Below are 26,034 nucleotides of genomic sequence, written 5' to 3' on the forward strand. Positions count from 1 at the left end.
CTCACCATTATTTTCACAGTGGATAGCTGAGGCTTTCCTTTTTTACAGGTGAGCAGTTCTGTAGCTTATTTTATAGTTAAGGGCTTCTCTTTCGTATAGGAACGTCACTAGCCTAGAGAGGCGTAGATCCTTCTGGAGGATTCTTTTTATAAGAAGGGGGGTCATCCTCTTTTTTTTAATTGAAAAAGTTTTTAAATACAGACTTTCTAGTTACAAAAAGGTGGTAGATTGATATAACCTAAAAATCTTCCTGCCAGAAACACCCAGAAATGTGGGTAAATATATATAAAAATTTATTGTAAATGTAACACCTGGGGGTTTTGAGGGGTGCGGGGCTCAGCCCAGCCCCAAGCCCACCCCTTAGGTAGCCATGGGCTCTAGGTCAGGGTTTGGAAAGCCCCTAAGCCCTGCTGAAAAAAGCAGTGCCAACAACAAAACAGTTTACTTCTGCAAACACCTCAAGAAATTTGCTCATGGGGAACTGAAAGTCCCCTGGCAAGGCTCGGGGACCACACCTGGTATCAGTACCTGAAGAGGGCTTCATGAACGCCATGCTTTAGCCCTCGCCTTTGGCTTTCTCCCAGTGGTGTGTCTAGGTATATTACTCTAGCTATGCTTTTTTATATTTCTGCCCTGGCTTATGTCACAACTCCCAGCTCTCTGCTTTTCAAATATGTTCTGTGTTGTTTGACTTTAAAAGACCAGCATGAAAGAAAACTTAATGTATTAAATTTAAATTTAATGTATTAAATTAATCCCAAATTAGTTAGAATCAAATCTGAACGTCTAAAGAGAAAAATACTAATGTATCAGAAATGATTTGTTCTCAATACCTGTGCATGGATAGATACAGTTATCAGTTAAGCTGTTAATCAAATAAACTTTAAATCTTGGTTTAAAAAAAAATATTGTAAATGTATAGCTGAGCTTGCAAGAAAGAAACCCCCAGGTGCCAGAAATGAAAGGGGAGTAGAATATCAAGATAGGAAAATGTGTAATGCCGTGGCACTGGGGTTATCATCTTAGCTAACTTGGGGCTTGAGTTTTAGAACCCACGAGAAGAGAGGCCTTTGGGCCTATGTAGGATAGAGTATCGGAACTCAGACCCATGTATAAAGGGGAGGATTCTTGTCAGCTACAACCCTAGTGAAATGATGCTAGATGAGGAGTAGTCTACTCACTGACACAGGGTATTCATCTCCATGGCTTTGGATGGGAAGGAAAAATAAGATCTCATCTGAATAATTGAGACCCTGATCCTGTGCCTCATAATAGGGTTAGACTGTGAGTTTATACACCCTGAGGTCCAGGAATCCCCAAGCCGAGGTTCAGCATCAGTATTGGTCCCAGTCTGATGACACTCCTGGGGGTAGTTGGCCAAAGCAAATACTGAACCACTGTGGAAGAAATGTGCCACAACTCAGGCCTTGAGGGACTCTTAGAGAAATAAAGACTCTCACAGTGATGAACTCTCAGGAGAAAATGTGAAAGCACAAAGGAAATATTCCATGAGTGGGAGTCAGTAGACACTGCAGATAGAAGACCTAGGGCCTCCAAAACTTGAAATGATAGCTGTCATAGTTATCTAGTATCCCTATAACGAAATACCACAAGTGGATGGCTTTAACAAACAGAAATTTATTCTCTCATAGTTTAAGAGGCTAGAAGTCCAAATTCAGGGTGCCAGTTCCAGGGGCAGGCTTTCTCTCTATTGGCTCTAGGGGAGGGTCCTTGTTATCAATCTTCCCCTGGTCTGGGACCTTCTCAGCTCAGGGACCCAGGATCCAAAGGATGCACTCCAGTCTTGGAGCTTCTTTCTTGGTGGTATGAGGTCCCCCTCTCTCTGCTTCCTTCTCTCTCCTCATATCTCTTGAAGATAAAAGGCAATGCAGGCTATACGCCTGGGAAACTCCCCTTACAATTGGATCAGGGCTGTGATATGAGTAAGGGTATTGCATCCTACCCTAATCCTTGTTAACATAACCTAATCTTGCCTCATTAACCACAGGTAGAGATTAGGGTTACAACACACAGGATGATTACATCTGATCACAAAATGGAGGACAACCACACAATACTGGGAATCGGGGCCTAGGCAAGTTGACACACAATTTTGGAGGGTATAATTCAATCCATAACAATCACGTAACAGTCTGAAAGAAGCCGAAAAAGAAGAAAATCCCTATATTCATTTTATCAGACCAGAATAATACCACAACCAGATGAAGACAATACAAGGAAGGGAAGTTCTAGGCTGATATTACTTAGTGTAGACACAAAAGTTCTCAATAAAACGTTAGCAACTAAATCTAGCAGTCATATGTGTATGAATATGTATAAATTCACAACCAAAAAGAGTTGATTTCAGGATGTCAGAATGATTTAACATTAAAATATCTACTGATGTAGATTAAAGAAGAAAAACATTTTTCTCAAAAGGTGCGAAGAAGTCTGAGGATGGTTCTCAGTGATGGAATGTGCATCCCTCGTGCATGAATAAATAAGCATAGTCACACACTGTCAATGGCTGATACAGCTAGACATTTTAGAAACAGTGTAAGAAAGGCACAGTCTCAGGAATAGGTCTAGCTGAAGATATAGTATATATGCAGCAAACTGCTACAAGGTTGTGTCTGGGTGTGGGATGGCAATACATTGGGTCCAGCTCCCAGTAGGAGCCCCTCGGTGGCACAAACAGTTAAGCACTCGACTGCTGCCCGAAAGGTTGGTGGTTCATACCCACCCAGAGGTGCCCCGGCAGACAGGCTTGATGATCTGCTTCCAAAAGGTCACAAGCTTGAAAACCTTATGGAGCAGTTCTACTCTGCGGCACATGGGGTCGCCAGGTGTGGGAATCTACTGCATGGCACCTGGCTTTATGGTTTTGGTTCCCAGTAATGTAGGTGTCACCCTTCTGTTTCAGTTTTTCTTCTTCAGGGGATGTGGCCTGCATGGCTATCTGCTCCCGCCGGTGTTCAGCAGCCATGGCCTTCTGCTTCCTGGAGACCCTGTGGTGGGAATTCACAGCTTCCTATGACACCACCTGCATTGGCTTAGCCTCCAGGCCATACGCCTTTCTCGAATTTGGTTCGTAACTCTCACATTTATCGTTCTCTCCTCCAGCATTGTATATGTAGGACTCAGAGTGGAGTTTGGCTTTGGCCATCAGGGAAAAGCATTGGAAGTGCAGTAACCTGTCACTGAAGAACAGCCTTGGACTGTGAGATTTCACAGTGATGAGTGGCCTGGAAAGTGTCAAGGTTTAATACTCTGGCTGTTCATCCCTCCAGAGCATGAGGGCAGGGCAGAGGGAGAGTGAAAGCTGTAGAGACTGTTCACCACAGCCTTCTGGAGCAGGGGCCAGCAAACGGTGGCCCACAGGCCAGCCGCCTGTTTTTGTAAGTAAAGTGGAACATAGCCACACGCATATATTGTCTGTGGCTACTTTTGCCCTACAGTGACAGAGCTGAGTACATAGTTGTGACAGAGACCATTATGTCCCCCAAGCCTAAAATATTTACTATCTGGTGCTTTAAAATAAAGCTAGAGCAGAACTACCCAAAGGAGTATGTGAACTGGTCCTTCCATAATGAGTACTGAAGCGAAAATACCAAGTGTTTAGAAATTCCTATAGTAATTTGACATTGTTGTGGTATTTCTAATTGTATTTTATGCAAGGATCAGTTTCCAACAGTTTGGAAGTGAGAAAAACCTGGACTTTCCTCAGAGGTTTGAGAAGCATAGCTCAAGGGAAGGCGCCTTCTTCTCCAGGAGGCTCCTGAGAGACCTGTAGAGGCCCCGGGGCTGTGGAATACAGCTTGTTAGCTGTAGCCTGCTGTGTATCTCAGGTGGGATTTAAGCCACTTTGAGCTCCTGGGATGATGGGGGTAGAGGTGAGAGTTGGGGGGCATTCTGTGGTCTTTGTGTAAGCAGCCACTGCCTCTGTGATGTCTGGAACGAGGGGCGGCAGCATGTGGTACAGATGGTCAGGTGCAGGGCCCGCAAGGAAGTGTTGCCACATATGCTTTCTGGCAACTACTGCCATAGCCTTCATGTTTCCTTATGGGACCTACAGGCTGGCTCATCAGGAATGGGGTCAGCACCCTCTTCGGGTGTCATCTGAAGGTGCTAGGGAACTCCCAGGTACACAGGCCCCGGCCTGGAAAACCTGTGATACAGACTGGGTGTTCTGCCCAGGCTCCTTGTGAGGCCTTAATCAAACCACTGCTCTCAGCCCACATCTTCCTGTGAAGGGGCTGTGCTCCCCCAAAGAGATCATAGCTGTGACACCTCTTGGCTCTCTGTTGGTTTGGAGCTGGCTGGGCTTGTGCTCTTCTCTCCCCTCATCTCTGCGAATGCCTTCCTTCCAAAGTGGTGTGTTTGCTCTGACAGGCAGCAGCATAGCTACGGAAAATAGCACCTGTGGCAATTAGTTTTAAATTGGTGAGTGGTCTCTCACAGCTGGTGATGGAAACCTGTAATGGCCAATAGAAACTGCTCAGCACTGCGTCCCATGTTGGCACCCTCCCTAAAAAAAAAAAAGTGCCCAGGGCAAGCACCCTACCTGCCAGGTCTTAGATAGGCCTCTGCACAGAAGACTTCCCCAGCATCAGGCTTCCTCATGAAGCGGGAGGAGAGTTTAAGTACATCGATATTAGAATTATACATGATTTTGCTTTGCCAGCCAGTAGGTATGAAACTTCAAACACTTGTGAAGACTGGACAATGGATTAATGCTAAAATTAAAAAAAAAAGAAAGAAAACCAATACTCTTCAAATATGTAGCCTCCGTTTGCTCAACATATGTTTGTGATTTTTTCTCACAAACCTTTTTTTGAGATAATGACTGATTTTCAAAACTTAGAGACGATTCTGTGAATTGCCTAGGATAGTACTGTCAGAAGTGGTTGAGCTAAGATTTAAGGCCCTATCATTCTTACTCCCCCTCCCTTTTTTTCCTTTATTGTGGTGACACACAACAAAACATTCACCAATTTGGTAATTTCTATAATTCTGTGACATTGATTATAGCCTTCATGTTACCCAACCATTGTCACTATCCTTTTCCAAATTATTCTACCACCATTAATAATGAACTCAATACATTCTAAGTAAAAACTCCCCTTCCCTCGGGTAACCACTAATAATCTTTGGTTTCCATATAGTTGATCATTTCATATACAGTAAGATCATACAGTATATGTCCTTTTGTGACTGACTTCACGCAACATAATGTTTTCAAGGTTCATCCATGTTGTGGCATGCGTTAGGGCTTCATTTATCTTTCCAGCTGAGTAATAGTCCATTGTAGGCCTAATTCCTCTTCACTGAGGTTTCTGTTATGTTTTGTTGCCTTTTGTGTAGACACAAAATCACATTCTAATTTTTCTGCTTGGAGAGACTGATCAGGGTAGGGTTGATATGTACTAATCATGTGACTTTTGGGCATAACTTGACACTCCACAGAATCTAGCTGACAGTAGCTTTCTTAGAAAGGAGAGCTTCATTGCATGCATGTTGACGTATAACACCTATCCTAATGAAAATACTCAATTGGCTTGCTCTTTTTTTACAGACAGCGTCATACAGAAAGTGAAGTGGCACTTTAACTATGTAAAATCCTCACAGATGGAGAGCAACTTGGAAAAAATTCAGGAGGAACTTGAGTTCCAGCCGCCTGTGGCCCTCACGCTGGAGGACACAGATGTGGCAAATGGGATGATGAACGGTCACACACAGGTGCATCTGGAGCCTGGTAAGTCACCTCCTTCTCTCTGATGTAAGTGAAGATGAGCTTGTGGTATGCATTTCAAATGGGCATTGAGTTTTCACTAGGATGGCTGTTGTTTTGGGGGATCGTGGGGATGGTGTATTAAAATACATGGGGGGAAATATGAACTGATTCATTTACCGGGTTGTGGTAATAAAACCCTTGACCATTATGACAGTGGAGCCCTGGTGGTGCAGTGATTAAGAGCTTGGCTGCTAACCAAGAGGTTGGCAGTTCAAATCCGCCAGCTGCTCCTTGGAAACTCTATGAGGCAGTTGTATTCTGTCCTGTAGCATCACTATGAGTTGGAATCAGTTCAACTGCAATGAGTTATTATGACAGTGGGTTTGTCTGGGGGGAGGCTGCTCTTAGAATGAAATTCAGGAGTTGAAGAGCGACTGACAGGCTGTTTTCTTAACTAGGATGGAGCTTCACAAATGTAAACCCTGTAAAGGAGATCCGTTCTCTTTTGCTGGAAGTCCCTCATTGAACTGTCCAGATTAGCATTCTGTATACATTTTTTCTCTGACAGTGAGTCCTTATCGCATCGCTGAGTGAACCACTGTGGTTTCTCAGCCCAGATCTGCACTGAGAAGCCCCTGCCTTCCTTGTTGGAGGGAAGCTGTGGGGTGAAAGTCAGGGCTTCTAGGGCTCTCACTGTCTGGGGACATCCCTCTGTCCCTGTGGGTTTGAGTCCTTATCTGAAGAAGGAAGTCCTGATGGACGTGATCACAGGGCTGTGGCTTTCTGTGACTTAGTCTGGCATTAACACCATTAACCACTCAGTTGCTTAGCACATACTGAAGCATAATTTTTTTGCATTCCCTGTTTACACAATTAAACCAATAATAGTGGATATTTATAGTCTCAGAATTCTGAAATGGTGTAAAAGCCAAATCCTGGCTATACTGCTCTGATTCGTAGTGACTGTATAGGACAGAGTAGAATGGCCCATAGGGTTTCCAAGGCTGTATCTTCACTGAAGCAGACTGCCACATCTTTCTCCTGTGGAGTGGCTGGTGGGTTCGAACTGCTGACCTTTTGGTTAGTAGTTGAGTATTTAACCACTGCACCACCAAGGCCCCTACACTGTAATATAGTCTAATTACTCTGTTTTAACTGTTTATACTAAGCTCATTGTTTGAGTTTTTAAAAGTGATGTGTTAAAAATGTTAATGTTTTTGCCTTAACTTTCTACTTTTATTTAATCTGTTTCAACCAGTAAATTCCTGTGTTGGCTCTCATGCCAATCGATAAGCTGTTCTAATTTATATTGGGAGTAAGGTTAACTTTTGTAGAAGGAAGATTGAGTAAATGAGTACGAAGCTTTTCCCTTGCCATATATGAAGATAGGGTTAATTTTGTAATATATGTTCTGTTTTTCAAATACTAGAGAAGAGGAAAAAAAAATCCAGTCAACTTGCCCATCTTTCTAGGAAGTCTTACTGTGGTTTAATTCACCCTATTGTCCCAAGGCTCGAATCTTTACAGGTAGCATGTTCTGTTCTAACGGGAACTTTGGATTGCCAGTGGAAACTCTAACACACTAACCATTGGCGTAAATTGGATTGTGGCTGGTATTTGTGTGTATGTGCTTGAAGAACATAAGGACAAGAAAGGGTGATTTACAAAGAGCGTAGCAGGACAGTGGGGCGGGACACCATTTAATTGCATGACCCAGAATCCGTTTCACCGATTATCTTTAAAGAGACAATGATCAATTGTTGTAATTAGAGTTCTAGACACAGCTGGTAGCTTAAATAATCAATGTTTTCCTCTTCCAAATTATTTTAGAATTTAAGGAGTTGCATTTGCCATGACTTGCTGCGGAAGCACAGATGACACTGAATGTTGTCCTTGTCAGAAAAGGTGTGGAGCGTTTTACAAGCCGAGGGTTGAGGTGTAGACAGAAATGCTTTCAGAATTTGACAGCTAATTTGCACACAAAGCCACGGTCCTTTCTGGTAGCCTGAGAAATTGCTTTGAATCAGAGTTTCTCAACCTCAGCCGTGTTGACATTTGGGCTGGATGATTCTTTGTCGTGGGGGCTGTCCTGTGCACCGTAGGGTTGTAGCTGCAACCCTGGCCTCTACCCGCTAGATGCCAGTGATACCCTCTCCTACTGTGACAACCAAAAATGCCTCCTTATATTGCCAGGTGTTCCCTGGGGCGCCAAATTGCCCCTGATTGAGAACCACTGCTTTAAATGGAAATAAAGCACTTAAAAAACCTGTGCTTGCCCAGAGTGGAGGGGGCTGTTTCTGGAAGAAACTCAACCTAGAGTTGCCAGTTCCATTCTGTCCTTCATTTCTTGCCTTGTGTCCGCCTCTTCTACTCCTTTTGCAATTAATGTGTTTGTAATTCTGTGTTTAACATAATGAACCTAGCATTAGTGGAGGTCTAGTTATTAATGTTTTTATTTATTTTTCCTTTCGTATAGAAATTATTTTCACTAGATACTTTTTTTTTTTCTTTTTTAATCATGAAGCTCCCAATTTCCGAATGGAACCAGTGACAGCCCTGGGCGTCCTCTCCCTAATTCTCAACATCATGTGTGCTGCCCTGAACCTCATTCGTGGAATTCACCTTGCAGAACATTCTTTGCAGGTAGCCTCATCTTTACCGTTTAAATGGCTGGACATGTGATAGAAGAACCTGATTGAGATACATTTTATTCATAAGATTATTCTGCACCAAGGTTTGAAAATTTTAAAAATTCAAATAAAGTTTTTATTTTTAATTTTAATCCTTGTAGTAAGTTGAACAAATATGGAGGTAGCTCTTTTGTGTCCATTGTCCTAAGTAGGCAGAGGGGCCTGCTGGTGTATTGGTGAGAAACAGACAATGTGCTACAAGGATGTCAGACCGCCCCAGGGCCCTTGGGACCCCAGGACTCCCTCCAGGGCCTGGATTGCTCACCCAGGGCAAAGGTGGATTCTCAGACTTAAAGATTCAGGCTCTTTTCTTTCCCTGGGAGAAGGTTGTCTCATTATCTGGCTTATGTAATGTAGATATATATGTAGATAAACATATACAGTATATCTACAGTATGTCGTATATAATGTGGATATATAGGTCTTCACTATGTTTTTGTCAAAGAATTATATCACTGAGAAGTGTATTCCCTGGCCTGCTCATCTCAAAGCAACTTTTGCATTTCAACTCTTTTTAAAAAACAGTTTATTAAAAATTTGAAGTATCTCAAACACTTTGAAAAAGCATAGAACCATTATAAGCATAAACAGATAGATTTGTACCTTTAAAGATAGAAGCATAATGCTCATTCACATGTGTGCTGAAGGTCCGAAGCATGGCTGATGTTGAACCTCAGGGAGCTAACGTAGACTGACCTATGTGGAGAATGGCCGCTGGCCTGTGTTATAAGCATGATAACTGCCTGTTAGCACATCTTATCTGGCCAATGTATGGTGCGGTTTCCATTCTTATTGTTTTGAACCACCCATTAGCTCCTTAACCAGTTACCTGCCAAGTGTCCATTGTATCCAGTAGAACAGGTACTTGGCCAGCAAGATGACTAAGACATACCCTGCTTCCTAGAGGATTTCGTGGCACAAAGCAGAGCATGGCAGTGGTACTGAGGAGGGGGTAGTGCGTCGAGGTTGGGGTGGGGTTAAGGAAAGCTTGCTATTGAAAGATGAGTAGGATTTTGAGAGGTGGTGGGATTGAGAGCTTAGCACAGATGCATGGAGACAGGAAAGGGCATGGTGTGTCCAGGCCATTGAAAATAGCTGCTTGCCAGCTGGTTAATCTGGCACATAAAAGGGCTTTTGCACAGTCAGCCATACCTAATGAGGAGTAAAGTACTTCCTGTCATAGCGTTTCCATTCATCTAAATATCCCTTTCCTGTGTTCCTCATGCCTGTTTTAGGTTGCCCAGGAGGAAATTGGAAACATTGTCGCTTTTCTTATTCCTTTTGTAGCCTGCATTTTCCAGGTGGGTGAAACATTGATCCTCTGGTGAGTTCTTCTGTTGGAAGCATCAGCAAGTTTCTGGATCTGTTTTTGTTCCACCCCAGTTTTGGTTCAAGTCGTGGACTATATCAAGCCCTTAGTGGAAGGACCTTAGGCCCACGCTGCCCAGGCAACTCATTTTACAAAGGAGGGGTCTCTGAGCTGAGAAAAGGAAACAAAGCAAAAATTAGAACACTAAGTAGAGGGCTTTGATTGTTATTTAGTCATTTTCAAATAAGCTGAATACTTAGGGGGCAGGGTAGAAAGGATCTTTTGAATTCCCTGTAGGCAGAATTAATTGTAATTAAAACCCGACTCTAATTCTCTTTCCTCATCCTCCACGTGGACTAGGATGTTAATACTTTCTCTGCGTGCTTAAGTTTTGTTTTTTTAATTCCTGTTCTCAGGGCACTCCCATTCTCTTGCATACACAGTTGATTCTTGTTATTTGGGGTGGTTCTGTTCTGTAAAGTTGCAGCAGACACTGAACTAGCAAATGCTGAAGCATTGCCCCTAGGAGAAATACAGGGTTAGGGTCCTGTGAGCCTCTAGTCACAACATTTTCATCACCTGATCAATAGATAATCTTGTTTTATTTGTGTTTCTGTTTAAACATTCCTTATTTATTATATGAGGTCCCCAGATGGTGCAAACAGTTTGCACTTGTCTATTAACCTAAAGGTTGGCAGTTCGAACCCACCCAGCAGCACTGAGGAAGAAAGGCCTGATGGATTTCCCTAAAGATTACAGCGAAGAAGACCCCACTGAGCAAGTTCTAGTCTGTAACATGTGGGGTTGCCATGAGTTGGAATTGACTCAATTGCAACAGGTTTGGTTGGTTTTTTTATTTATTATATATTGTTGATTCGTTAACACTGAACTCACAGCCTGCAGCTCTATAACTCATGCCTGAACAAAGTTCACATAACCCACGTATTTTCTCCATAAGGCACATCTCAGCCTTCTTGTGCTTAGGAACAATAGACAGCACTTAAGGACTATGCTTGGAGCCCATTTTGAACAGTGAAATTACCAACAAAAATCACAGAAATGTGAAAAATGTGGCACCAAATGACTGCAAAAAGGACACTTGTTTATGAGAGCTGCAACAAGAAGGCAGAGCGTCTCCTCGTTCATCCTCAGTTGGGAATGTGTGTGTTGGGCGACTGAGATTTATCGCCACCCTGCGCGTGTGCGCAAAGGACCCCGACGGTGACACGAGTGTTGACTTTGGAGTTACAAACAAATTTTAGTGAGTAGGTAAATTTGGAAATGATGAAATCCATGAATAATTAGGATCAACCGTATGTCCTAGAATGGTTTATTTTTTAAGAATTACATGATTGTGTAAAAAGAGAAATTTTTACCCGAAGATTGAAAATGCATTCACTTTTCAGAAAACAAAGCTCCAAAAGCTTGGGCTTTGCCGGTGGAAGTTTCCTAGAGCCTACATTTTAGGCATTTCAGGGCTGCAGGAATCTTACCGTCCCGCCTTCATTCCTTCAACTCTATTCCTACTTGGATAGCTCCTTCCATGGAAGACTCTCCCTCCCACCATAGCTTGAGCCTTTGTCAGATTGCTTGTGCTTTGAGAATGTATGTATGTAGTTATTTTTTTACATTGGACCAAAAAGCTGTTTCCACCCCTTTTGCAGAACAAAAATGACCCCTTTACTATGTGTTGTTTTTGTTAGGTGCCATCGAGTTGACTTTGACTCATAGTGACCCCATGCAACAGAGTGGAACTGCCCCATAGGGTTTTTTCTAGGCAGTAATCTTTACAGGAGCAGATATCTAGGACTTTCTCCCACGAAGCTGCTGGGTGGGTTTGAACCACCAACCTTTTGGTTAGCAGCCAAGCACTTAAGCATTGCACCATCAAGGTCCTTTTTCTATGTGATACCCCAATGTAAAATACAAGTTGCTCTCCCTGCTGTGAGACCTTTCCCTGACTCAGAGATGCTTTTAAAGAGGTGCTAAGGTTTTTTTTTTTTTAAGGAGGGTATCTAGGCAACAGTGATACTCAGTGTAGTTGTGGCTCAGGAGAAACCAAAATAGTAAAAGCACAGCTTTCCCTCACCACCATCTTGCCTGTCACGGCTAGAGTTTCCCCAGCTCTGCTGCTCCCTGAGGGAAGACTTCATTTGGAGGCCAGTCGATCTTGTTAGGGATCCTGGCCTGGCTGTCTGCCCCTCACCTCCATCTTTTCTTTCTCCATGGCCCTCAGCCTGGGCATTTCTCTTTATTTGTTAAATTTCTTTCAAGAGTGCCTTGCACCAGTTCATCCCATGACACCATTTCACTTTGCTTCTCTCTTCCAAACCCCCTGTTGTCTCTTGTCCAATGACTAACAGCAACCTCCCAGGGGGCCCAAGCATCACCGTAGTCAACACTATTGGACAAGCTAATGTGTGCAGAGAATGACACTGTGGGTGGTCGGTGTGGGAGGTGAGACCTTGTGGCCCCTTTACTGCCTCTGATCAGATCTGTTGTGGTCCCTTGCAGTGTTATTTGTACCTGTTCTACAGTCCAGCCAGGACTGTGAAGGTGGTGCTGATGCTGCTCTTTATTTGCCTGGGCAACATGTACCTGCACGGGCTGAGGAACCTTTGGCAAATCCTTTTCCACATAGGAGTGGCTTTTCTGTCTTCGCATCAGATACTGACAAGGCAGCTGCAAGAGAAGCAGTCTGACTGTGGAGTGTGACGATGATGCCACTGTGGGAGGAACGGATCCTTGGATTTTCTTTTGAGGATCAATCTGTTTCCCTTCCTGCTTCTCAACTTCACCTCACGTTTCCATCCTTGAAGCACCACTCAACCAGGCTGGACTAACAAGTCGAGGATTTGGGCATTTTCACAGGTGCGGTTGAAGGCATGAGGAGGCCCCTCTATGCCAGCCCTTGTTTTGTGCTGAGTGTCCTGCAGGGTCCCTGGCTCAGCACCTGACTTAGGACAGCAGGACCTGGGGCCCTTCAGAAAGAGCATCACTGGGAGATCAGAATGGGATGGTTTTGGTCTTTTAGATTGAATGATGCAATAAACCACTAGATTCAATTCCGCTAGTTTTGGTAATGGGCAATTGTCCCCCGGGAATCACTTTAAAATCCACAGCAGCTTTTAAGTCTAAATGTGGCTTGTTAGTTTGTTTAAGAGGGTTGGCGCAGGGTGACTTAAAAACTTAAAAATATAAGCTAGGTAAATATTGTTGATATTTTTTGATAACTTAGGTCTAATGTGATATCATTGGAATATTTAAATATATTTTGGATATACATGGAACTTTATCTTCATTAAGGTAAAAACAAACTTAAGCTGAGAAAATGGTTAAGAAAGCTGAGTTTAGTTAATTTATATACAGCCTTTTATGGTGGTGAGAATGTGCACTAAAGATAGTGGGTACAGAAACGTTGGATATTTATTTGCGGGGCGTGTCTGAAATTTTTAAAAATTAATTGAGTAACCAGTACTACAGGGGTCATAAATTTATAAGCATGAGCAGAAATGAGAGTTTCAGGATTCCTTGCAATTGGCCACAAACTGGAGTTAATCAATGGCATGGATTCATTAGCACATTCTATAGACTCAGACAGGCAGCTAATACCAGCCTTTTAAATAGCAACCAAGTGTCTGCTGTTTTAATGATGATGAATACTTGAGCGCAGTACTCGTACACAGAAACCAAACCAAGCCAAACCTGTTGTCGTCAAGTCTATTCCAACTCATAGTGACCCAATAGGACGGAGTATACCTGCCCCACAGAGTTTCCAAGGCTGTAATCTTTGTGGCTGTAATCTTTTTCCCATGGAGTGGTTGGTGGGTTCGAACCACCAACCTTTCGGTTAGCAGCCTGAGCTCTTAACCACTGTGCCACCAGTGGTACCCCTGTACACATAAAAAAACACATAGAGCCTCCCAAATTAATTATTCCTCTACCCCTAATCTTTCTTAATAATCTTAATTAGATCAAGGGCTTTTTATGAGCAAGCAGTAAGTTGGTATTAACTATTCTTTTTAGCGTTATAACAATATTTTTGACCCTGTGCTCCAGAAAGTTACTCTTCTTTCTTCTGTTGTTAAAAAATTAATTGATCATCACCCTTCAAAACATGAACCTGAGACCCCTTAGGTCTCCAGAAATTTCACGCTGGGTTGCCTGGTACTCAGGAGGCCATTTAAAGAGTTCCCCCTTTGGATTGTTCTTGATGGAAGTCTGGAACCTGAATAGCTCAACCATTGTTGCGTGGAATATTCTGGGTTGAATTATGTGGTCTTGATAATAACACATTCTATTTTGATAGTTTTTAAAAGTTGAAAATCATTGTCAGAATTATGGAGTAGGTGTGGAAAGCAAGATTGTAGCTTTAGGGAATTCAGTTGTACTTGGTCGTTACTGGTGGTGTATTGTTCTTGAGCTACCGTGGTGTTACTTTAAGAAAAACAAGTGTATGTGCCTGGGAACTGTGTTGGGGAACTGTTGCCATAGTAATTTTATTTTCTTATAAATGGAATTTTCTATTTTTAATCACGCATGAAGTATCTGGATATGAAAATTATATTGGCAGTATCCTCAGATGTAAATATCAGAGCTGTCTCTCCATTGAGTTTGCATTTGTATAATTTTCTGCAGCAGGTTGAATTTGAAGTCTTTCTGGGAAATAATTTTGAAGAGGTAGTAAGTTAGAATGAGAAGCCAAGGAGGGAGGAAAAAGCTTTTTAAGTTGGCAGCACACGTACACACAAAAACAAAACAAAGCACTTTAAAAAGCTTTATCAGAACAGCTCCAAAATGGGTTGTTTTCAAGCCCCTGTGGTATTGGTTTTGCTGGGTGCCCATGTAGGCCCAGATGCTCTGGAGCCTGAGCCTACGATCCACACTCAGCAAGCGGTAAAGAACAGGACTTGAAGACCGATGCCTCCTGCTGAATTCTTCCTGCCCACGAGGAGGTGTTACCCACATTTGACTGAATGTGATCTTAATCAGTTAACATCTAAGTGGGGTTTGAGATTCACTTTTGTAAAAGGGAAAATATGCACTAGAAAAACAGTACAGAACGATGACTGCAAACACATCGTTTAACCGAAGTCCAGCTACGAAGAAGCCTCAGCTAACTAGAAGAAGCAGCTGAAGATAGGGAATACATTTTGGAGATTTCTTCCACGGGAAATTCCAGGCTCAGGGTTGACTTGGTCTAGGCTTGGAGGTTTGTAGTTCCTTCTGTGATCCTTGATGTTGGAAAGTTGGCTCCGAATCTCTGGACTTACCCTTGCTGCACCATGGACTTCTTGCTGTTCTAGCACCTCTGCTTTCCCAGTGGTTAAGTACTACCTGCCCAACTGACCTCACAGGGCTAGACCTGGGAGTAGAAGGAATAATGTTGGGAAAAAAAGCTTAAAAGTGCCTTCTGGTATCAGATGCTGCAAGATCATTGAGCATCTGAATGTTTTGTCCATCAAAGTGGAACGGGGCTATGGCTCAGTGCCCTTGGGCAGGCTTTCCCAACCAGGGGCCAAAGCCCAAAGGGTTTCCCCTTCCCCAGGTCCCCTCATGAAGAGACCATGTAGAACCTGGCCTTCTCTTCCCTAAGCTAGCTTACTGTGACGAGGACCATTCCTGGGTAGAGCCTGCTGGGGTACATTGGGAGTGGTATTCCCTGTCGTGCTAGCGCCTCACTGCCTGCAGAGGGAGGTATGTGCCTGGTTTTACTTCTGGGATTCGTACCTCTGTTACTTGTGAACTCTGCTCACATGCATCGTGAACCAAAGTCCAACGTCTTAAAGTTCTTTAAGAGGTGGGAAAAGGCTATCTGGAGGAGTGCTGAACTGAAAATATTTAACCATCGTTTCTCAACCTCGCTGAGCCCCTCTGTTCCTTCCTAGGTGCCCCTGCTCCTCAGGTCTTCTCTGCCTCTCCTCCTCTTCCACACACTCCAGCCCTGGGGACAGAGGCTGAAACTGGAATCTGGGGAGACTGTAAAGCCACCCTGTAGTTGACAGGGTGGGTACAGGAGCTCCAGAGGGGGAGCAGATTGCACTGAGCCCCCAGTGCGTACCTGTCAGTTGGGTCTAGGGGGGAGCAGCACTTTGGTTGCCAGCACTGCTCAGAATCACAGATGACAGCTAGCAGCAAGGCTAGCTTGTGGGGCCCAGAAAGTAGGTGCAGAGCTGGCGTTCTCTGGCTGCTAGAAGACAGAGCTGCTCCTTGGCTCTTGGGGCTACATGCCAAACCTTTAGCCAGGGCTGCTGTTTGCGGTTCCTCGAAGGAGTCGCCACTCATTGTAATGTGCAGAACAGGTGGCCTTCAGAGAACCTGCTGTTTGCACAGGGCAGTGCAAGTGAGGCCACGCAGGGATGGGGGTGTTTGCGGCGACCAGCTGTGCCCAGTAAACGCCCCCTGACATTCCTCACATTCCACATGTTCCTACACAGAGCCCTGCATGGATGCAGGGAAGCTCTGCCTGTGTGCTCTCTGTGTTGATAATGGCAGAAGGAGAGACAGGAGATGTGCTCTTGAGCCATGAGGCAGGAAGGGGTCACGGGTCAGGCGGTCAGAAGACCTGGAGATAGGCTTGGCTCCTTCACGAAGTCCTGCATGACAGTGGTCAGGGTCACTGCCCCTCTGGCCTCAGTGTCCTCACGTGGAAAATATGGTAATAAAACCTACCTGCCCCCTGGCAGGCTGCCCTGAAGATCAGAAGCAGGGGAAGTGCAGGGTGTGTCCATTCATTGTTCGCAGGAGGAGAAACGTGAGGTTCTTCAGCATGCTTCAGGCAGCACGGCTGTGTCTTCTGGCCTTTTAAAAACAAGTATTTTATGATGATGTTGTTGTTTTTGAAAAGGAGCCCTGGGTGGCTGCTAAGGAAAGGTCGGTGGTTCGAACACACCAGCCATTCTGCAGTCGAAAGATGTGGCAGTCTGCTTCCATAAAGATGACAGCCTTGGAAACCCTGTGGGGCAGTTCTCTGTCTTACAGGGTCACTATGAATCAAAATCAAGTCGATGGCAATGGGTTTGGGTTTTGTTGTTGAATGCCATTGAGTCGATTCTGACTCATAGCGACCCCACGTGACAGTAGAATTGCCCGTAGGGTCTGCGCCAGGCTCCAGGAGGCACGTTCTCCTGGTAGGACAAACGTCATGGTTCTTCACTGACCAAAATGAGATCTCTGATTGTCCCATTGGGGAGCAGTGATGTCAAACTTCTGTTGCTGGGGAAACCTCATTGGCAGGGAGCCCGTGGAGAACGGCTCATCGGTAAAATCTAGTCCTGGGCAGATGTGGAAACATCTGCCGTGTGTATCGGTGGCAGAGCTGTTGCCCACAAATGCCTTGTATTTCAGGCAAACTGATCGAATCCTTCCTGTTCCTTCAACCTGTGCTTGGTCCATATGACCTTCTTTAACCCATATATTTATATGGTTCGAGGGTTGGTTTAGAAATATTTAGTAAGTTATTCATCTGAGTTGATTTTGTTTAGAGTTCTATTTTGTTTAGAGGACTTTTCTACTAAGAGCAAAAAAGATTGAGGCTGATTTAGCCAGTGTCAGTCCACTCATTCCATGTATTCATTTTGAGTGCTTGCTGTCCCAGTTACACATACTTATTTTTTCATGTTATAAGAAAGATCTATTTTGAGGAGATGGTGGTACGTTTTAATAAACTTTCACACAGTAGTAAAACCTAAACTTGTGTTAATGTGTGTAAAGAATGTCGTGTAGCTGTTTATATACTATGTATATATAAGTTGAATGAGGTGGCTTCAGAAGTGGGGGGAAGAATAAACCTGAGGTGTTTATTAACATGTGTGTTTGTGCTTGTGTGAAAAATTCTGAGTTGCAGGCCCCTTTCCCTAGACAATGTGATGTGGGCCTGGCATGCTGGAGGTCGAGGTGCCAAGACAATGAAATTCAAGTGCTCTTGTCCAGTGAAGTCAAGTTAAGTGCAAGGGCTCAAATATTCTCTAGCAAACAACTCTCAGATTCTGGAATGCAATCAAGGGTCCTGGAAAGACCTTGGAAAAGTCAAAATGGCAGTCCCATTGCTTCCCTGGGTGCAGGGAGGCCTGCCTTCTCTTCCAGGTTCTGCTCCTGACCCACTGCTTGCCCCTGGGCAGGCATCTTCCCTGTGCCAGGTTCTGGACTCCTGTCTGTACTGTGAGGGTGATGAAACTTTCATCTCCCAGGACCAGCCTGGTCATGGAATGGCCACCAGGAGGCGCAGCTGCCAGTCACATCATCGGGTTCCCAGCCCAGGGGACTGCACCCCTTTGCAGAGGCTGTTCCTGCAGCAGCTGATCAAATTCCCAGAAAGGAAACAAACATAGCAGCCTCCTGACCACCTCGAACACATCGGGGAACGCGCTCTCCAAGCTTCTCTACGCCATCTGTCCCGAGTCAGAAATCTTTTGGAGGAAGGCAGAGGCTTCCAAAATAAACATCCGAGTTATTAGGTTCTGGGATTTGGGAGTTGACAGAGCCTTCAGAGAGCATCTGGTTCAGCCTCCTTATTGCTCAGGTGGGGAAACTGAGGCCTGTGCCAGGAGCCAGTGACAGTATAGTCCAGAGCTCTGTTGCCTGGGCTGGGTACAAGGAGTTATCCACCACTGGGCAGTACCCACAAAGAGTGAAGGGGGTCCTTGGCTCATGAAGGCTGTCCTTTCTATGCCAGGAGAACTGAGGGAGAAGTTCAGGCTGATGAATTGCCTTCTCTTTTTCTGAGCCTTACCCGCTGAAGGGGGTCCCTACGTGATGCAGATGGTTAAGTGCTGAACTATTAACTGAAAGTTCGGCAGTGGGAACTTACCCAGAGTCACCTGGGAAAAAGGGTCTGACGATCTACTTCTGAAAGGTCATAGCCTTGAACACCCTCTGGGGCACAGTTCTACTCTGTAACACATGAGATCTCCATGAGACGGAATCAACTCAAAGGCAACTGGAACTGCAGCCCCCTGAAGGGGCCCAGGTAGCAGAAGTGCTACCTGACCACAGCCAAGCGTCTTCTCGCAGTGCCGGTGGAGGGGCCAGAGAGGAAGGCGCCATCAGAGTGCAGCTGCCTGGGAGGCGCTGCCTGGCTCTGCTGAGATGGCTCTGAGACGGCTCCCAGATGTCACTGGATCAAATGAGGGAGGCAAACACTATAAAGTTTATCCAAGAACATGAAGGAGAATACCTTTGTGACCTAAGGGTGGAAAAATGCTTTTTAAACAAAACAAACACAAAAACAGCACGAGCATAACCCTTAAGGCATAATGATTGATTAATTTGAATATATGCAAATAAGGATTTCATGGGTAAAGTTAAAAGAATGGGGAAAGTTATTTGCCATGTCTGAAACCAAGGGATTAATATACAAGCAATTCCTGCAAATCACCAAGAAAGCAATTCCCGTAGAAAAATGAGCGGGCAATTTACAGAAGAGAAACCCCCAAAAGCTTGTAAGCATATGAAGATACTTAAAATCATGAGAAAGGCATACTAAAACAGTAGTAAGATGTCACCTTATCTATTCATTTGGCAAAACTTAGCTGATGACACTGTCGGAGGATAAGCGGGGACACAGGACCTTGCTCACTGCTGGGAGAGTATAGACAGGCACCGCCAATCTGGAGCACAACGCTCCCTACCCATATTAAGTGTGTGCACACCTTAATGATGCAGAAATTCACTCCTGGGCATGAGTCCCAGGGAGATTCTTTACACGCATGAAGATAGACATCCCCTGAAACATTCTTTGTGTTGGTGGAGAGCTGAAGGCAGCCTGTGTGTCCAGTGGGGACAGATACAGTAAGCACACTCACCCTGCAGCACAATGCAGCAGGCAGGAGACCCTGATTTAGAACATAGATAGATCTTCAAAGCATAGAGCTGAGAGAGAAACATTTATATGATGAAAAATATATGGACACAAAATAATAAAATATTTTGCAAGAATGGTTTCTGTCTTAGTTCTCTAGTGCTGCTATAACAGAAATACCACAAATGGATGGCTTTTACAAACAGAAATTTATTCTCTCATGGTTTAGGAGGCTAGAGGTCTGATTTCAGGGTGCCAGCTCCAGGGGAAGCCTCCCTCTCTGTTGGCTCTGGGAAAAAGTCCTTGTCATCAATCTTCCCCCTGGTCTAGGAGTGTCTCAGCACAGGGACCCAAGGTCCAAAGGATGCGCACTCCTGGCCCTTCTTGCTTGATGGTAATGAGGTCCCCCTGTCTCTCTGATCACTTCTCTCTCTTATATCTTGAGATTGACTCAAAATACAATCTAATCGTGTAGACTGAGCCCTGCCTCATTAACGTAACTGCCTCTAATCCTGCCTCATTAACATCACAGAGGTAGGATTTTGAAACACTCAGGATAATCACACCTGATGACAAAATGGTGGACAGTCACACAATGCTGGGAATCATGGCCTAGCCAAGTTGACAGACACTTTTGGGGGACACAATTCAATCCAGAACAGTTTCCTACTAGGGGCCAGGGGGTGCAGGGATAATAAAATTGGTTGCCGTCGAGCGAGTCCGACTCATGGCATCCCCACCTATGTCCGAGTAGAATAGAACTGTGCTCCTTAAGGTTTTTTTTTTTTTTTTGAAATTCAATTTAACTTTATTTACATTGAAAACAAATTCTTAAAACTGTATTTAGAGTGAAGACCCTTTTAGAAAAAGCATAAAGAGTATTTCTAGGTAAGGCAGAAGTATTTCTAGGTTCACAAGCGCAGATTTGACTTTGGACTTTTTTCTTTAAACAAATTGTAGAGAATGGAGAAAAAATAGGTTATTTACAGAAAACAATATCTGCGTATATACTCAGGTGCCAGTTTGGTAGCAGAAAGACAAGTACATGCTGCCATCTCAGGAGCAGTTCTCAAAAGAGCTTTGTTTTAGTTTCTTGGATTTTAAGTGTGCCTAAGACCCTCCTTCGTCCTTGATCTTGGGAGCCAGATAGTACATCAAGTGTCCCATACTGGCAAGTTTATACTCTATTACAAGGGTACATCTGCGGACACACTGAGTGTTTCTGCAGGAGACAGTGGAGTGGCTTTTGTAAAGAAGTTCACGTGCCTAAGTGCAAAAGTTAGCCCAGCTGGCTCATTTACCTCTACAGGAACAGCCTCCTCCTCTTCATCAACATCGCTTGTACATGTTTGTGACAATTTAATGTTTCCACTTCCAAGTTGTCCACTTGCAGAAAATGTCACTCCATCTTTTTGCACAGGAAGTGACAACAGCGTGTCCAATATGACTGAGATCTCAGCATAAAAGTGCAAACTCACTAGAAGGCATCTAATTCCAAGTTGTTCAACATCTAAATCCATTAACTTCATTTCATAGTCTGAAACCTTTTCTTGGTTTGGTGCTTCAAATACTAGTGCCAAGGGGTCCGCATTATCTTCAGCCCTTAGTGTAGTGACATCTTCGTTGCTAGCAGGTTTTAGTATTTTGGACATGCTGGTGAGATTCACACTCTTGGCCAGCTTACAGTCATGGTGGTAGGCGTTGAAGTCCTTGCAGCACAGGGTGAGCTGCACCAAGGAGCCATGGGACCAGTCCATACTCTGGAGGTTCACAGTGCTCCAGCTGATGTCCCAGCAGGCCTCATTGTTGAGCGCCTCTAGCACTTTCTTCAGGATGGAGCCCTGGACCAGGCGTGCCTCAAACACAGAGGTGGACTCATGACAACGGTGCTATAGGCAGGTGGGAAGGAGGAAGATCAGCCAGTCGAGGCCTCACAAAGATCAGAGCAAGTGGCATCAAAGCTTGAGACCAAGAAGGACCACAACCTGTCTGCTGTGTCTGCAACTGTTTAATCTCCACAAGGTCTTCAGTGTCTGATTTTTCAGTAGATCACCTTTCTTCCAAGGCATGCCTGGGGGACTCAAACCTTCAATCTTTTAGCTAGCAGCCGAACGAGCACCTTAACTATTTATACCACGCAGGGACTCTGTAGGGTTAATAAGGAATTATTTTTTAATTTTTATTATGCTTTAAGTGAAAGTTTACAAATCAAGTCTCTTATACAAAAATTTATATACACCTTGCTATATACTCCTAGCTGCTCTCCCCATAATGAGACAGCACACTCCTTCCCTCCACTCTATTTTTAATGTCTGTTTGGCCAGCTTCTGACCCCTTTTGCCTGCTCATCTCCCCTCCAGACAGGAGCCGCCCACATAGTCTCATGTGTCTACTTGATCCAAGAAGCTCACTCTTCACCGGTATCATTTTCTATCCCATAGTCCAGTCCAATCCCTGTCTGAAAAGTTGGCTTTGGGAATGGTTCTTGTCTTGGGCCAGCAGAAGGCCTGGGGACCATGACCTCCGGTCCTTCTAGTCTCAGACCATTAACTCTGGTCTTTTTACGAGAATCTGAGGTCTGCATCCCACTGCTCGCCTGCTCCCTCAGGAGTTCTCTCTTGTGTTCCCTGTCAGGGCAGTCATTGGTTGTAGCCGGGCACCATCTGGTTCTTCTGGTCTCAGGCTGATCTAGTCTCTGGTTTATGTGGCCCTTGCTGTCTCTTGGGCTCATAATTTCCTTGTGTCTTTGGTGTTTTTCATTCTCCTTTGCTCCAGGTGGGTCGAGACCAATTGATGCAATAAGGAATTATTAAAAAAAGAAAAGAGGGCTTGCTAGAGTCAGCAGTCAGGTCTGAGTCCTGGGAGAAACAGGTGGGCCTACTTTGCTCTGGGGGAGATTCCACCTTGGGTATGCCCAGCCCTGGACTCAGGGGGCTGGGAAGTCTGCCTTTGGGGAGCTCCAAATCCCCACCTGCTGCCAGAGTGTTTGAACACCCAGGGCTGACCTGGTGGCTGGGGGGAGTTGGGGGTGGTGAACAAAGCAGAGGTCAGGGCTTCAGTGGTCAGAGAGGCCTTCTGGAAGTCATAGGGGGACCATGAAGGGGAGACAGAGAGGAGGGGACTCCAGAGGGGAAGGTGGGAGGATGGGAGCCCAGGGACTGTCCTTCCCAGATTCAGGCTGTCTGACCAGCAGTTTCCTGGCAGAGACTTTCCCACACAAGCCACTCAGCTGAAGGGCTCTACAAGGACAAGGAACACAGCTGCAGGGGGACAGAGGTGCCCCCAAGGCAAGTCCTTCCTCCTACCCCGGAATAGCCTGTTCTGACCACAAAGTGTGAGCTAAAGGAAGTAAAGCGGGGGTGGGGAATGGGAGGGGAGAAGGTGACCAGAACCACCATTGCCCTGAGAGGTTGTCCTATGCACATTTTCTGAGGCCCGGGGGATCAGAGCAAGAGCAAAGGGCAGGGGACACAGGGCCATCATTAGAATGAACTCTCTCACAGAGCAGTCCAACCAGGATGGAGAGGTAGTGAGCTCTCCAGCACAGAGGTGTGCAAGCCAAGACAAGACATGGTAGATGGGGCCTTGGAACATACTGTCCCCATCTTGCAGGCATTGTCTTGTCCTGGGTGCTGGTGTCTGCGGGGACATTTGTCTGACTCCCGGAGTGGCTCCTGTTGTGTCCATCCCATGGGGTGTGTTGGACACCAGTTGCAGGAAATAGGCTGTGCCAGCTCTCATTTGAAGAGTAAATATTAGTCTTCTTAAGAGCTGCCTGTTCTCTGTCACTCGGCACCGAGGACACTGAGCCTGGCGGGGGGGGACCTCTTGGTCCCCACGCCCAGATGGAATCTATGGGCCTGAGAATCATGCCTCAATTTCTCTAGGTCCAGCCAGGCACCCCCTCCCAATCACTTGGCCAGCAGTGGGTGTCTGGGTCCCTACCCAGTGAAGGTGCAGGGAGCCATCTAAGGCTGTCTCTGGAGAGGCAGAGGGCTGGGTGTTTTGACTTGGGATCAAGGTCTCTGGGGCCCAGCTCTGATGCATATGGCTTAAAACCCTCTGATGATCGAAACAGGAGAACAAGTTCCTCCTGCATAACCGTCACTCTGTTGGGGAGGCCTCCTCTGACCACCCCGACTCGCTCTTCACCTGCTTGTTTCTTTTATAATTTTCCTGATTTATGATCTGTCTCCACCTTTGGAGGTTCAGCACCACAAAGGCAGGAACTCTGCCTGTTCACCACTGTATCCTCCGTGCCCACAACTGTGCCTGGCTCGTAGGAAGTGCCCCAGAAATATTTGGCGAATGAATTTAAGGATGTTAATACTTTGAAAATATTAAAAGGATGTATTTCTCATCCCCTCATTGATGAAATGATGTGAAGCCATTCCACCATTATGACCCCAGGGAAGGGCTGGGAAGGGTGAATGTCATTTCAGGAAGGAGGAGGATAGGAATTAGAGGGAGGGAGGGAAGCCCACCCTCATAGCTAGTGAATGGTGGAAAGAAGGGGGAGAATCTGTCAAACATATGTGTTCTGGTGTAATCCTGCACGATGAAATCTTGAGGGAAAAGAACGGAAAGCTGAAAATAGAGTTGGGTGTGTGTCCCACTCTGCATTTGGAAGATAGCCTGTGCCCACTGGGGGTGGCCTTGCTGGTTAAAAACAGTGGGGCTATGGATTTGAGGACAAGAAGGCCTGAGTGAGCACCCCAAGCCTCCTTCCATTCCCAGAGGCCTGGAAGGGATCCAGAAGTTCCTGCGTGCTCCATGGCATGAGGAAGGTGCTGAGCTGGACTGGTGGCCCTGTTGTGGTGCTGCCATGGTGAATGGTGAGGTGAGCCTGCCACAGAAGCCATGCTGTGGGCGGCTCCCACCCAAGGTTGGATAGAAGCATGGCTGAGACCTGAGGGACCAGAGTGAGCCAAGGTGGGGCAGACTCTGGCGACTCAGCCAAGAGAACAGGCTACAAGTCCGCCAACCGCAGACTTCAACAGCAGGTACAGTGAATGCCCATGAAGACCCTCATGCAAAGGCAGCATAAGACCTTTGTGTGAGGCTCCTCTTCTCTGCCACCAGGAGACCACCCATGCCTCATGCCCTATTGACTTGCCTTTGCCAGGTTCCTACAGGAGTAACCTGACAGCTCATCACCCCCATTGTACCCATATCTATCATAGCCCCCAGTTCCTCTGACACCATGTGTGAGCGCCCGTAGGGACCCGCTTGGCACTTATGCATGCCCAAGACTGGAAGTCTGAGGGAGTTGACATGGGAAAACCTTGAGCTATGGGGAATGGGAGCCAGTGGTTAAAACTCCCTCTTCAGTCCCTTGGAAGGATAATTCTGAGGCCAGCTCCTCAGACGGTCCTAGTGGAAATGAGTCCCTGTTGCCACGGTAGTGACCAGTTCAACAATACTCTTATATTGGCTTTCCCTACTTCCTTGTTTCACTCTTCTCTGTTCCCCATTCCTGTTTCCCTGTTGCAGGCTCTTATCTCAGTCTCTGCTTTCTGGGGAACTTCGGCACTTGGCACCCCTCTCAAGCCCGTTCCATATTCTTCTGTGTTGCAGGGAATGGAAGGCTAAAGACCTCCTTTCCAGACTCCCTTGCTGCTAGAGATGTGGATGCAACTTAGGTTCTGCTAGAGAGTTGTACTCATGACAGAGTTGGAAGGCAAAAGCGGGGTGAAGGCCATTCTTCCTTGGTGTGGTGGTTGATGAGTAGAATCTGGCAGGCACGAGTTTTTGCAACACCAAGACATTATGTTCCTTCCACTTTCGAGTCCGACATCGAGACGTTAACAATAATTTCCTGAAAGGTAACGGCTGTGGTGGTGTGACCATGAAAGGGAGAGGTGGGTCCTAACTTCCATTAAATTAAATTTCCTACTTGAACTCTCTTTCTGCATGAAATACCTAAAGTGTCTTCTCTTCCCTGTACTGAACCGTGACTAATTTGCATTTCCCCCCACCCCCATACCTCCACTGTATGCTACACCACAGGCTTAGATGGAAAGAAACAGAAAGGCCACACATTTACTCAAAGAAGCATCCCAAAACCAGACTGGGAGTCAGACTTTCTTGGTTGCTTACTCAGCAGCCATCCCCCATTTCTTCTTGGCAGATCAACTTCCCTTATACAAGCCTGGCTTCTCTTGAAGCTAGGGCTTGGGCATGTGACCTAATCCTGGCCAAGGAACCTGAGGGAAGTATGCAGGGAGATAGGTTCTGGGATGGGTTATCTTCCCTGATAAAAGGAGACGTATGATGAGAAATTCCCCCGCCAGTGGTTGGGGTTCTGTGAGAATATGAAACTTGGGGCAGTGGCAGCCGTCTGGCAATCATGAGGAGTTAAGTTTGAGGAAGAAATTCAACATACTGAAGATTGCAGAGTGGACAGGTAGAAAACACCTAGGTCTATGATGACGTTGTTGAACCACCGAATTAATCCTGGAGCTGCCTATTTCCTATAGACATTATCATCTTGACACTATCC

At 45.5% G+C, this 26,034-nt stretch overlaps 1 protein-coding gene and 1 pseudogene across 8 annotated transcripts in view; one reads left to right on the top strand and one right to left on the bottom strand.

Moving 5' to 3' along the window:
• Nucleotides 1-20,322, top strand: part of SEC22C (SEC22 homolog C, vesicle trafficking protein) — a 31,995-nt gene extending 11,673 nt beyond the window's left edge. For 3 of the 8 annotated variants that reach the window (XM_003409717.4, XM_064274742.1, XM_064274744.1), the window contains exons 3-7: nucleotides 2,924-3,087; nucleotides 5,576-5,755; nucleotides 8,259-8,377; nucleotides 9,660-9,725; nucleotides 12,248-20,322. In XM_003409717.4, coding sequence (XP_003409765.1) covers nucleotides 2,924-3,087; nucleotides 5,576-5,755; nucleotides 8,259-8,377; nucleotides 9,660-9,725; nucleotides 12,248-12,448 — 730 coding nt within the window. In that variant the 3' untranslated portion in view covers nucleotides 12,449-20,322. Of the gene's footprint in view, nucleotides 1-2,923; nucleotides 3,088-5,575; nucleotides 5,756-8,258; nucleotides 8,378-9,659; nucleotides 9,726-10,423; nucleotides 11,003-12,247 lie in introns of all 8 variants that reach the window. The other 5 variants (XR_010319031.1, XR_010319029.1, XR_010319030.1 and 2 more) reach the window with 5 other exon arrangements.
• A 92-nt stretch (nucleotides 20,323-20,414) lies between these two features.
• LOC100666734 (proliferating cell nuclear antigen-like) lies at nucleotides 20,415-23,224 on the bottom strand (annotated as a pseudogene).
• Between the last annotated feature and the right edge of the window lie 2,810 nt (nucleotides 23,225-26,034).

The sequence above is a fragment of the Loxodonta africana genome, chromosome 22, assembly GCF_030014295.1.
Source record: "Loxodonta africana isolate mLoxAfr1 chromosome 22, mLoxAfr1.hap2, whole genome shotgun sequence".
NCBI classification, from domain to species: domain Eukaryota; kingdom Metazoa; phylum Chordata; class Mammalia; order Proboscidea; family Elephantidae; genus Loxodonta; species Loxodonta africana.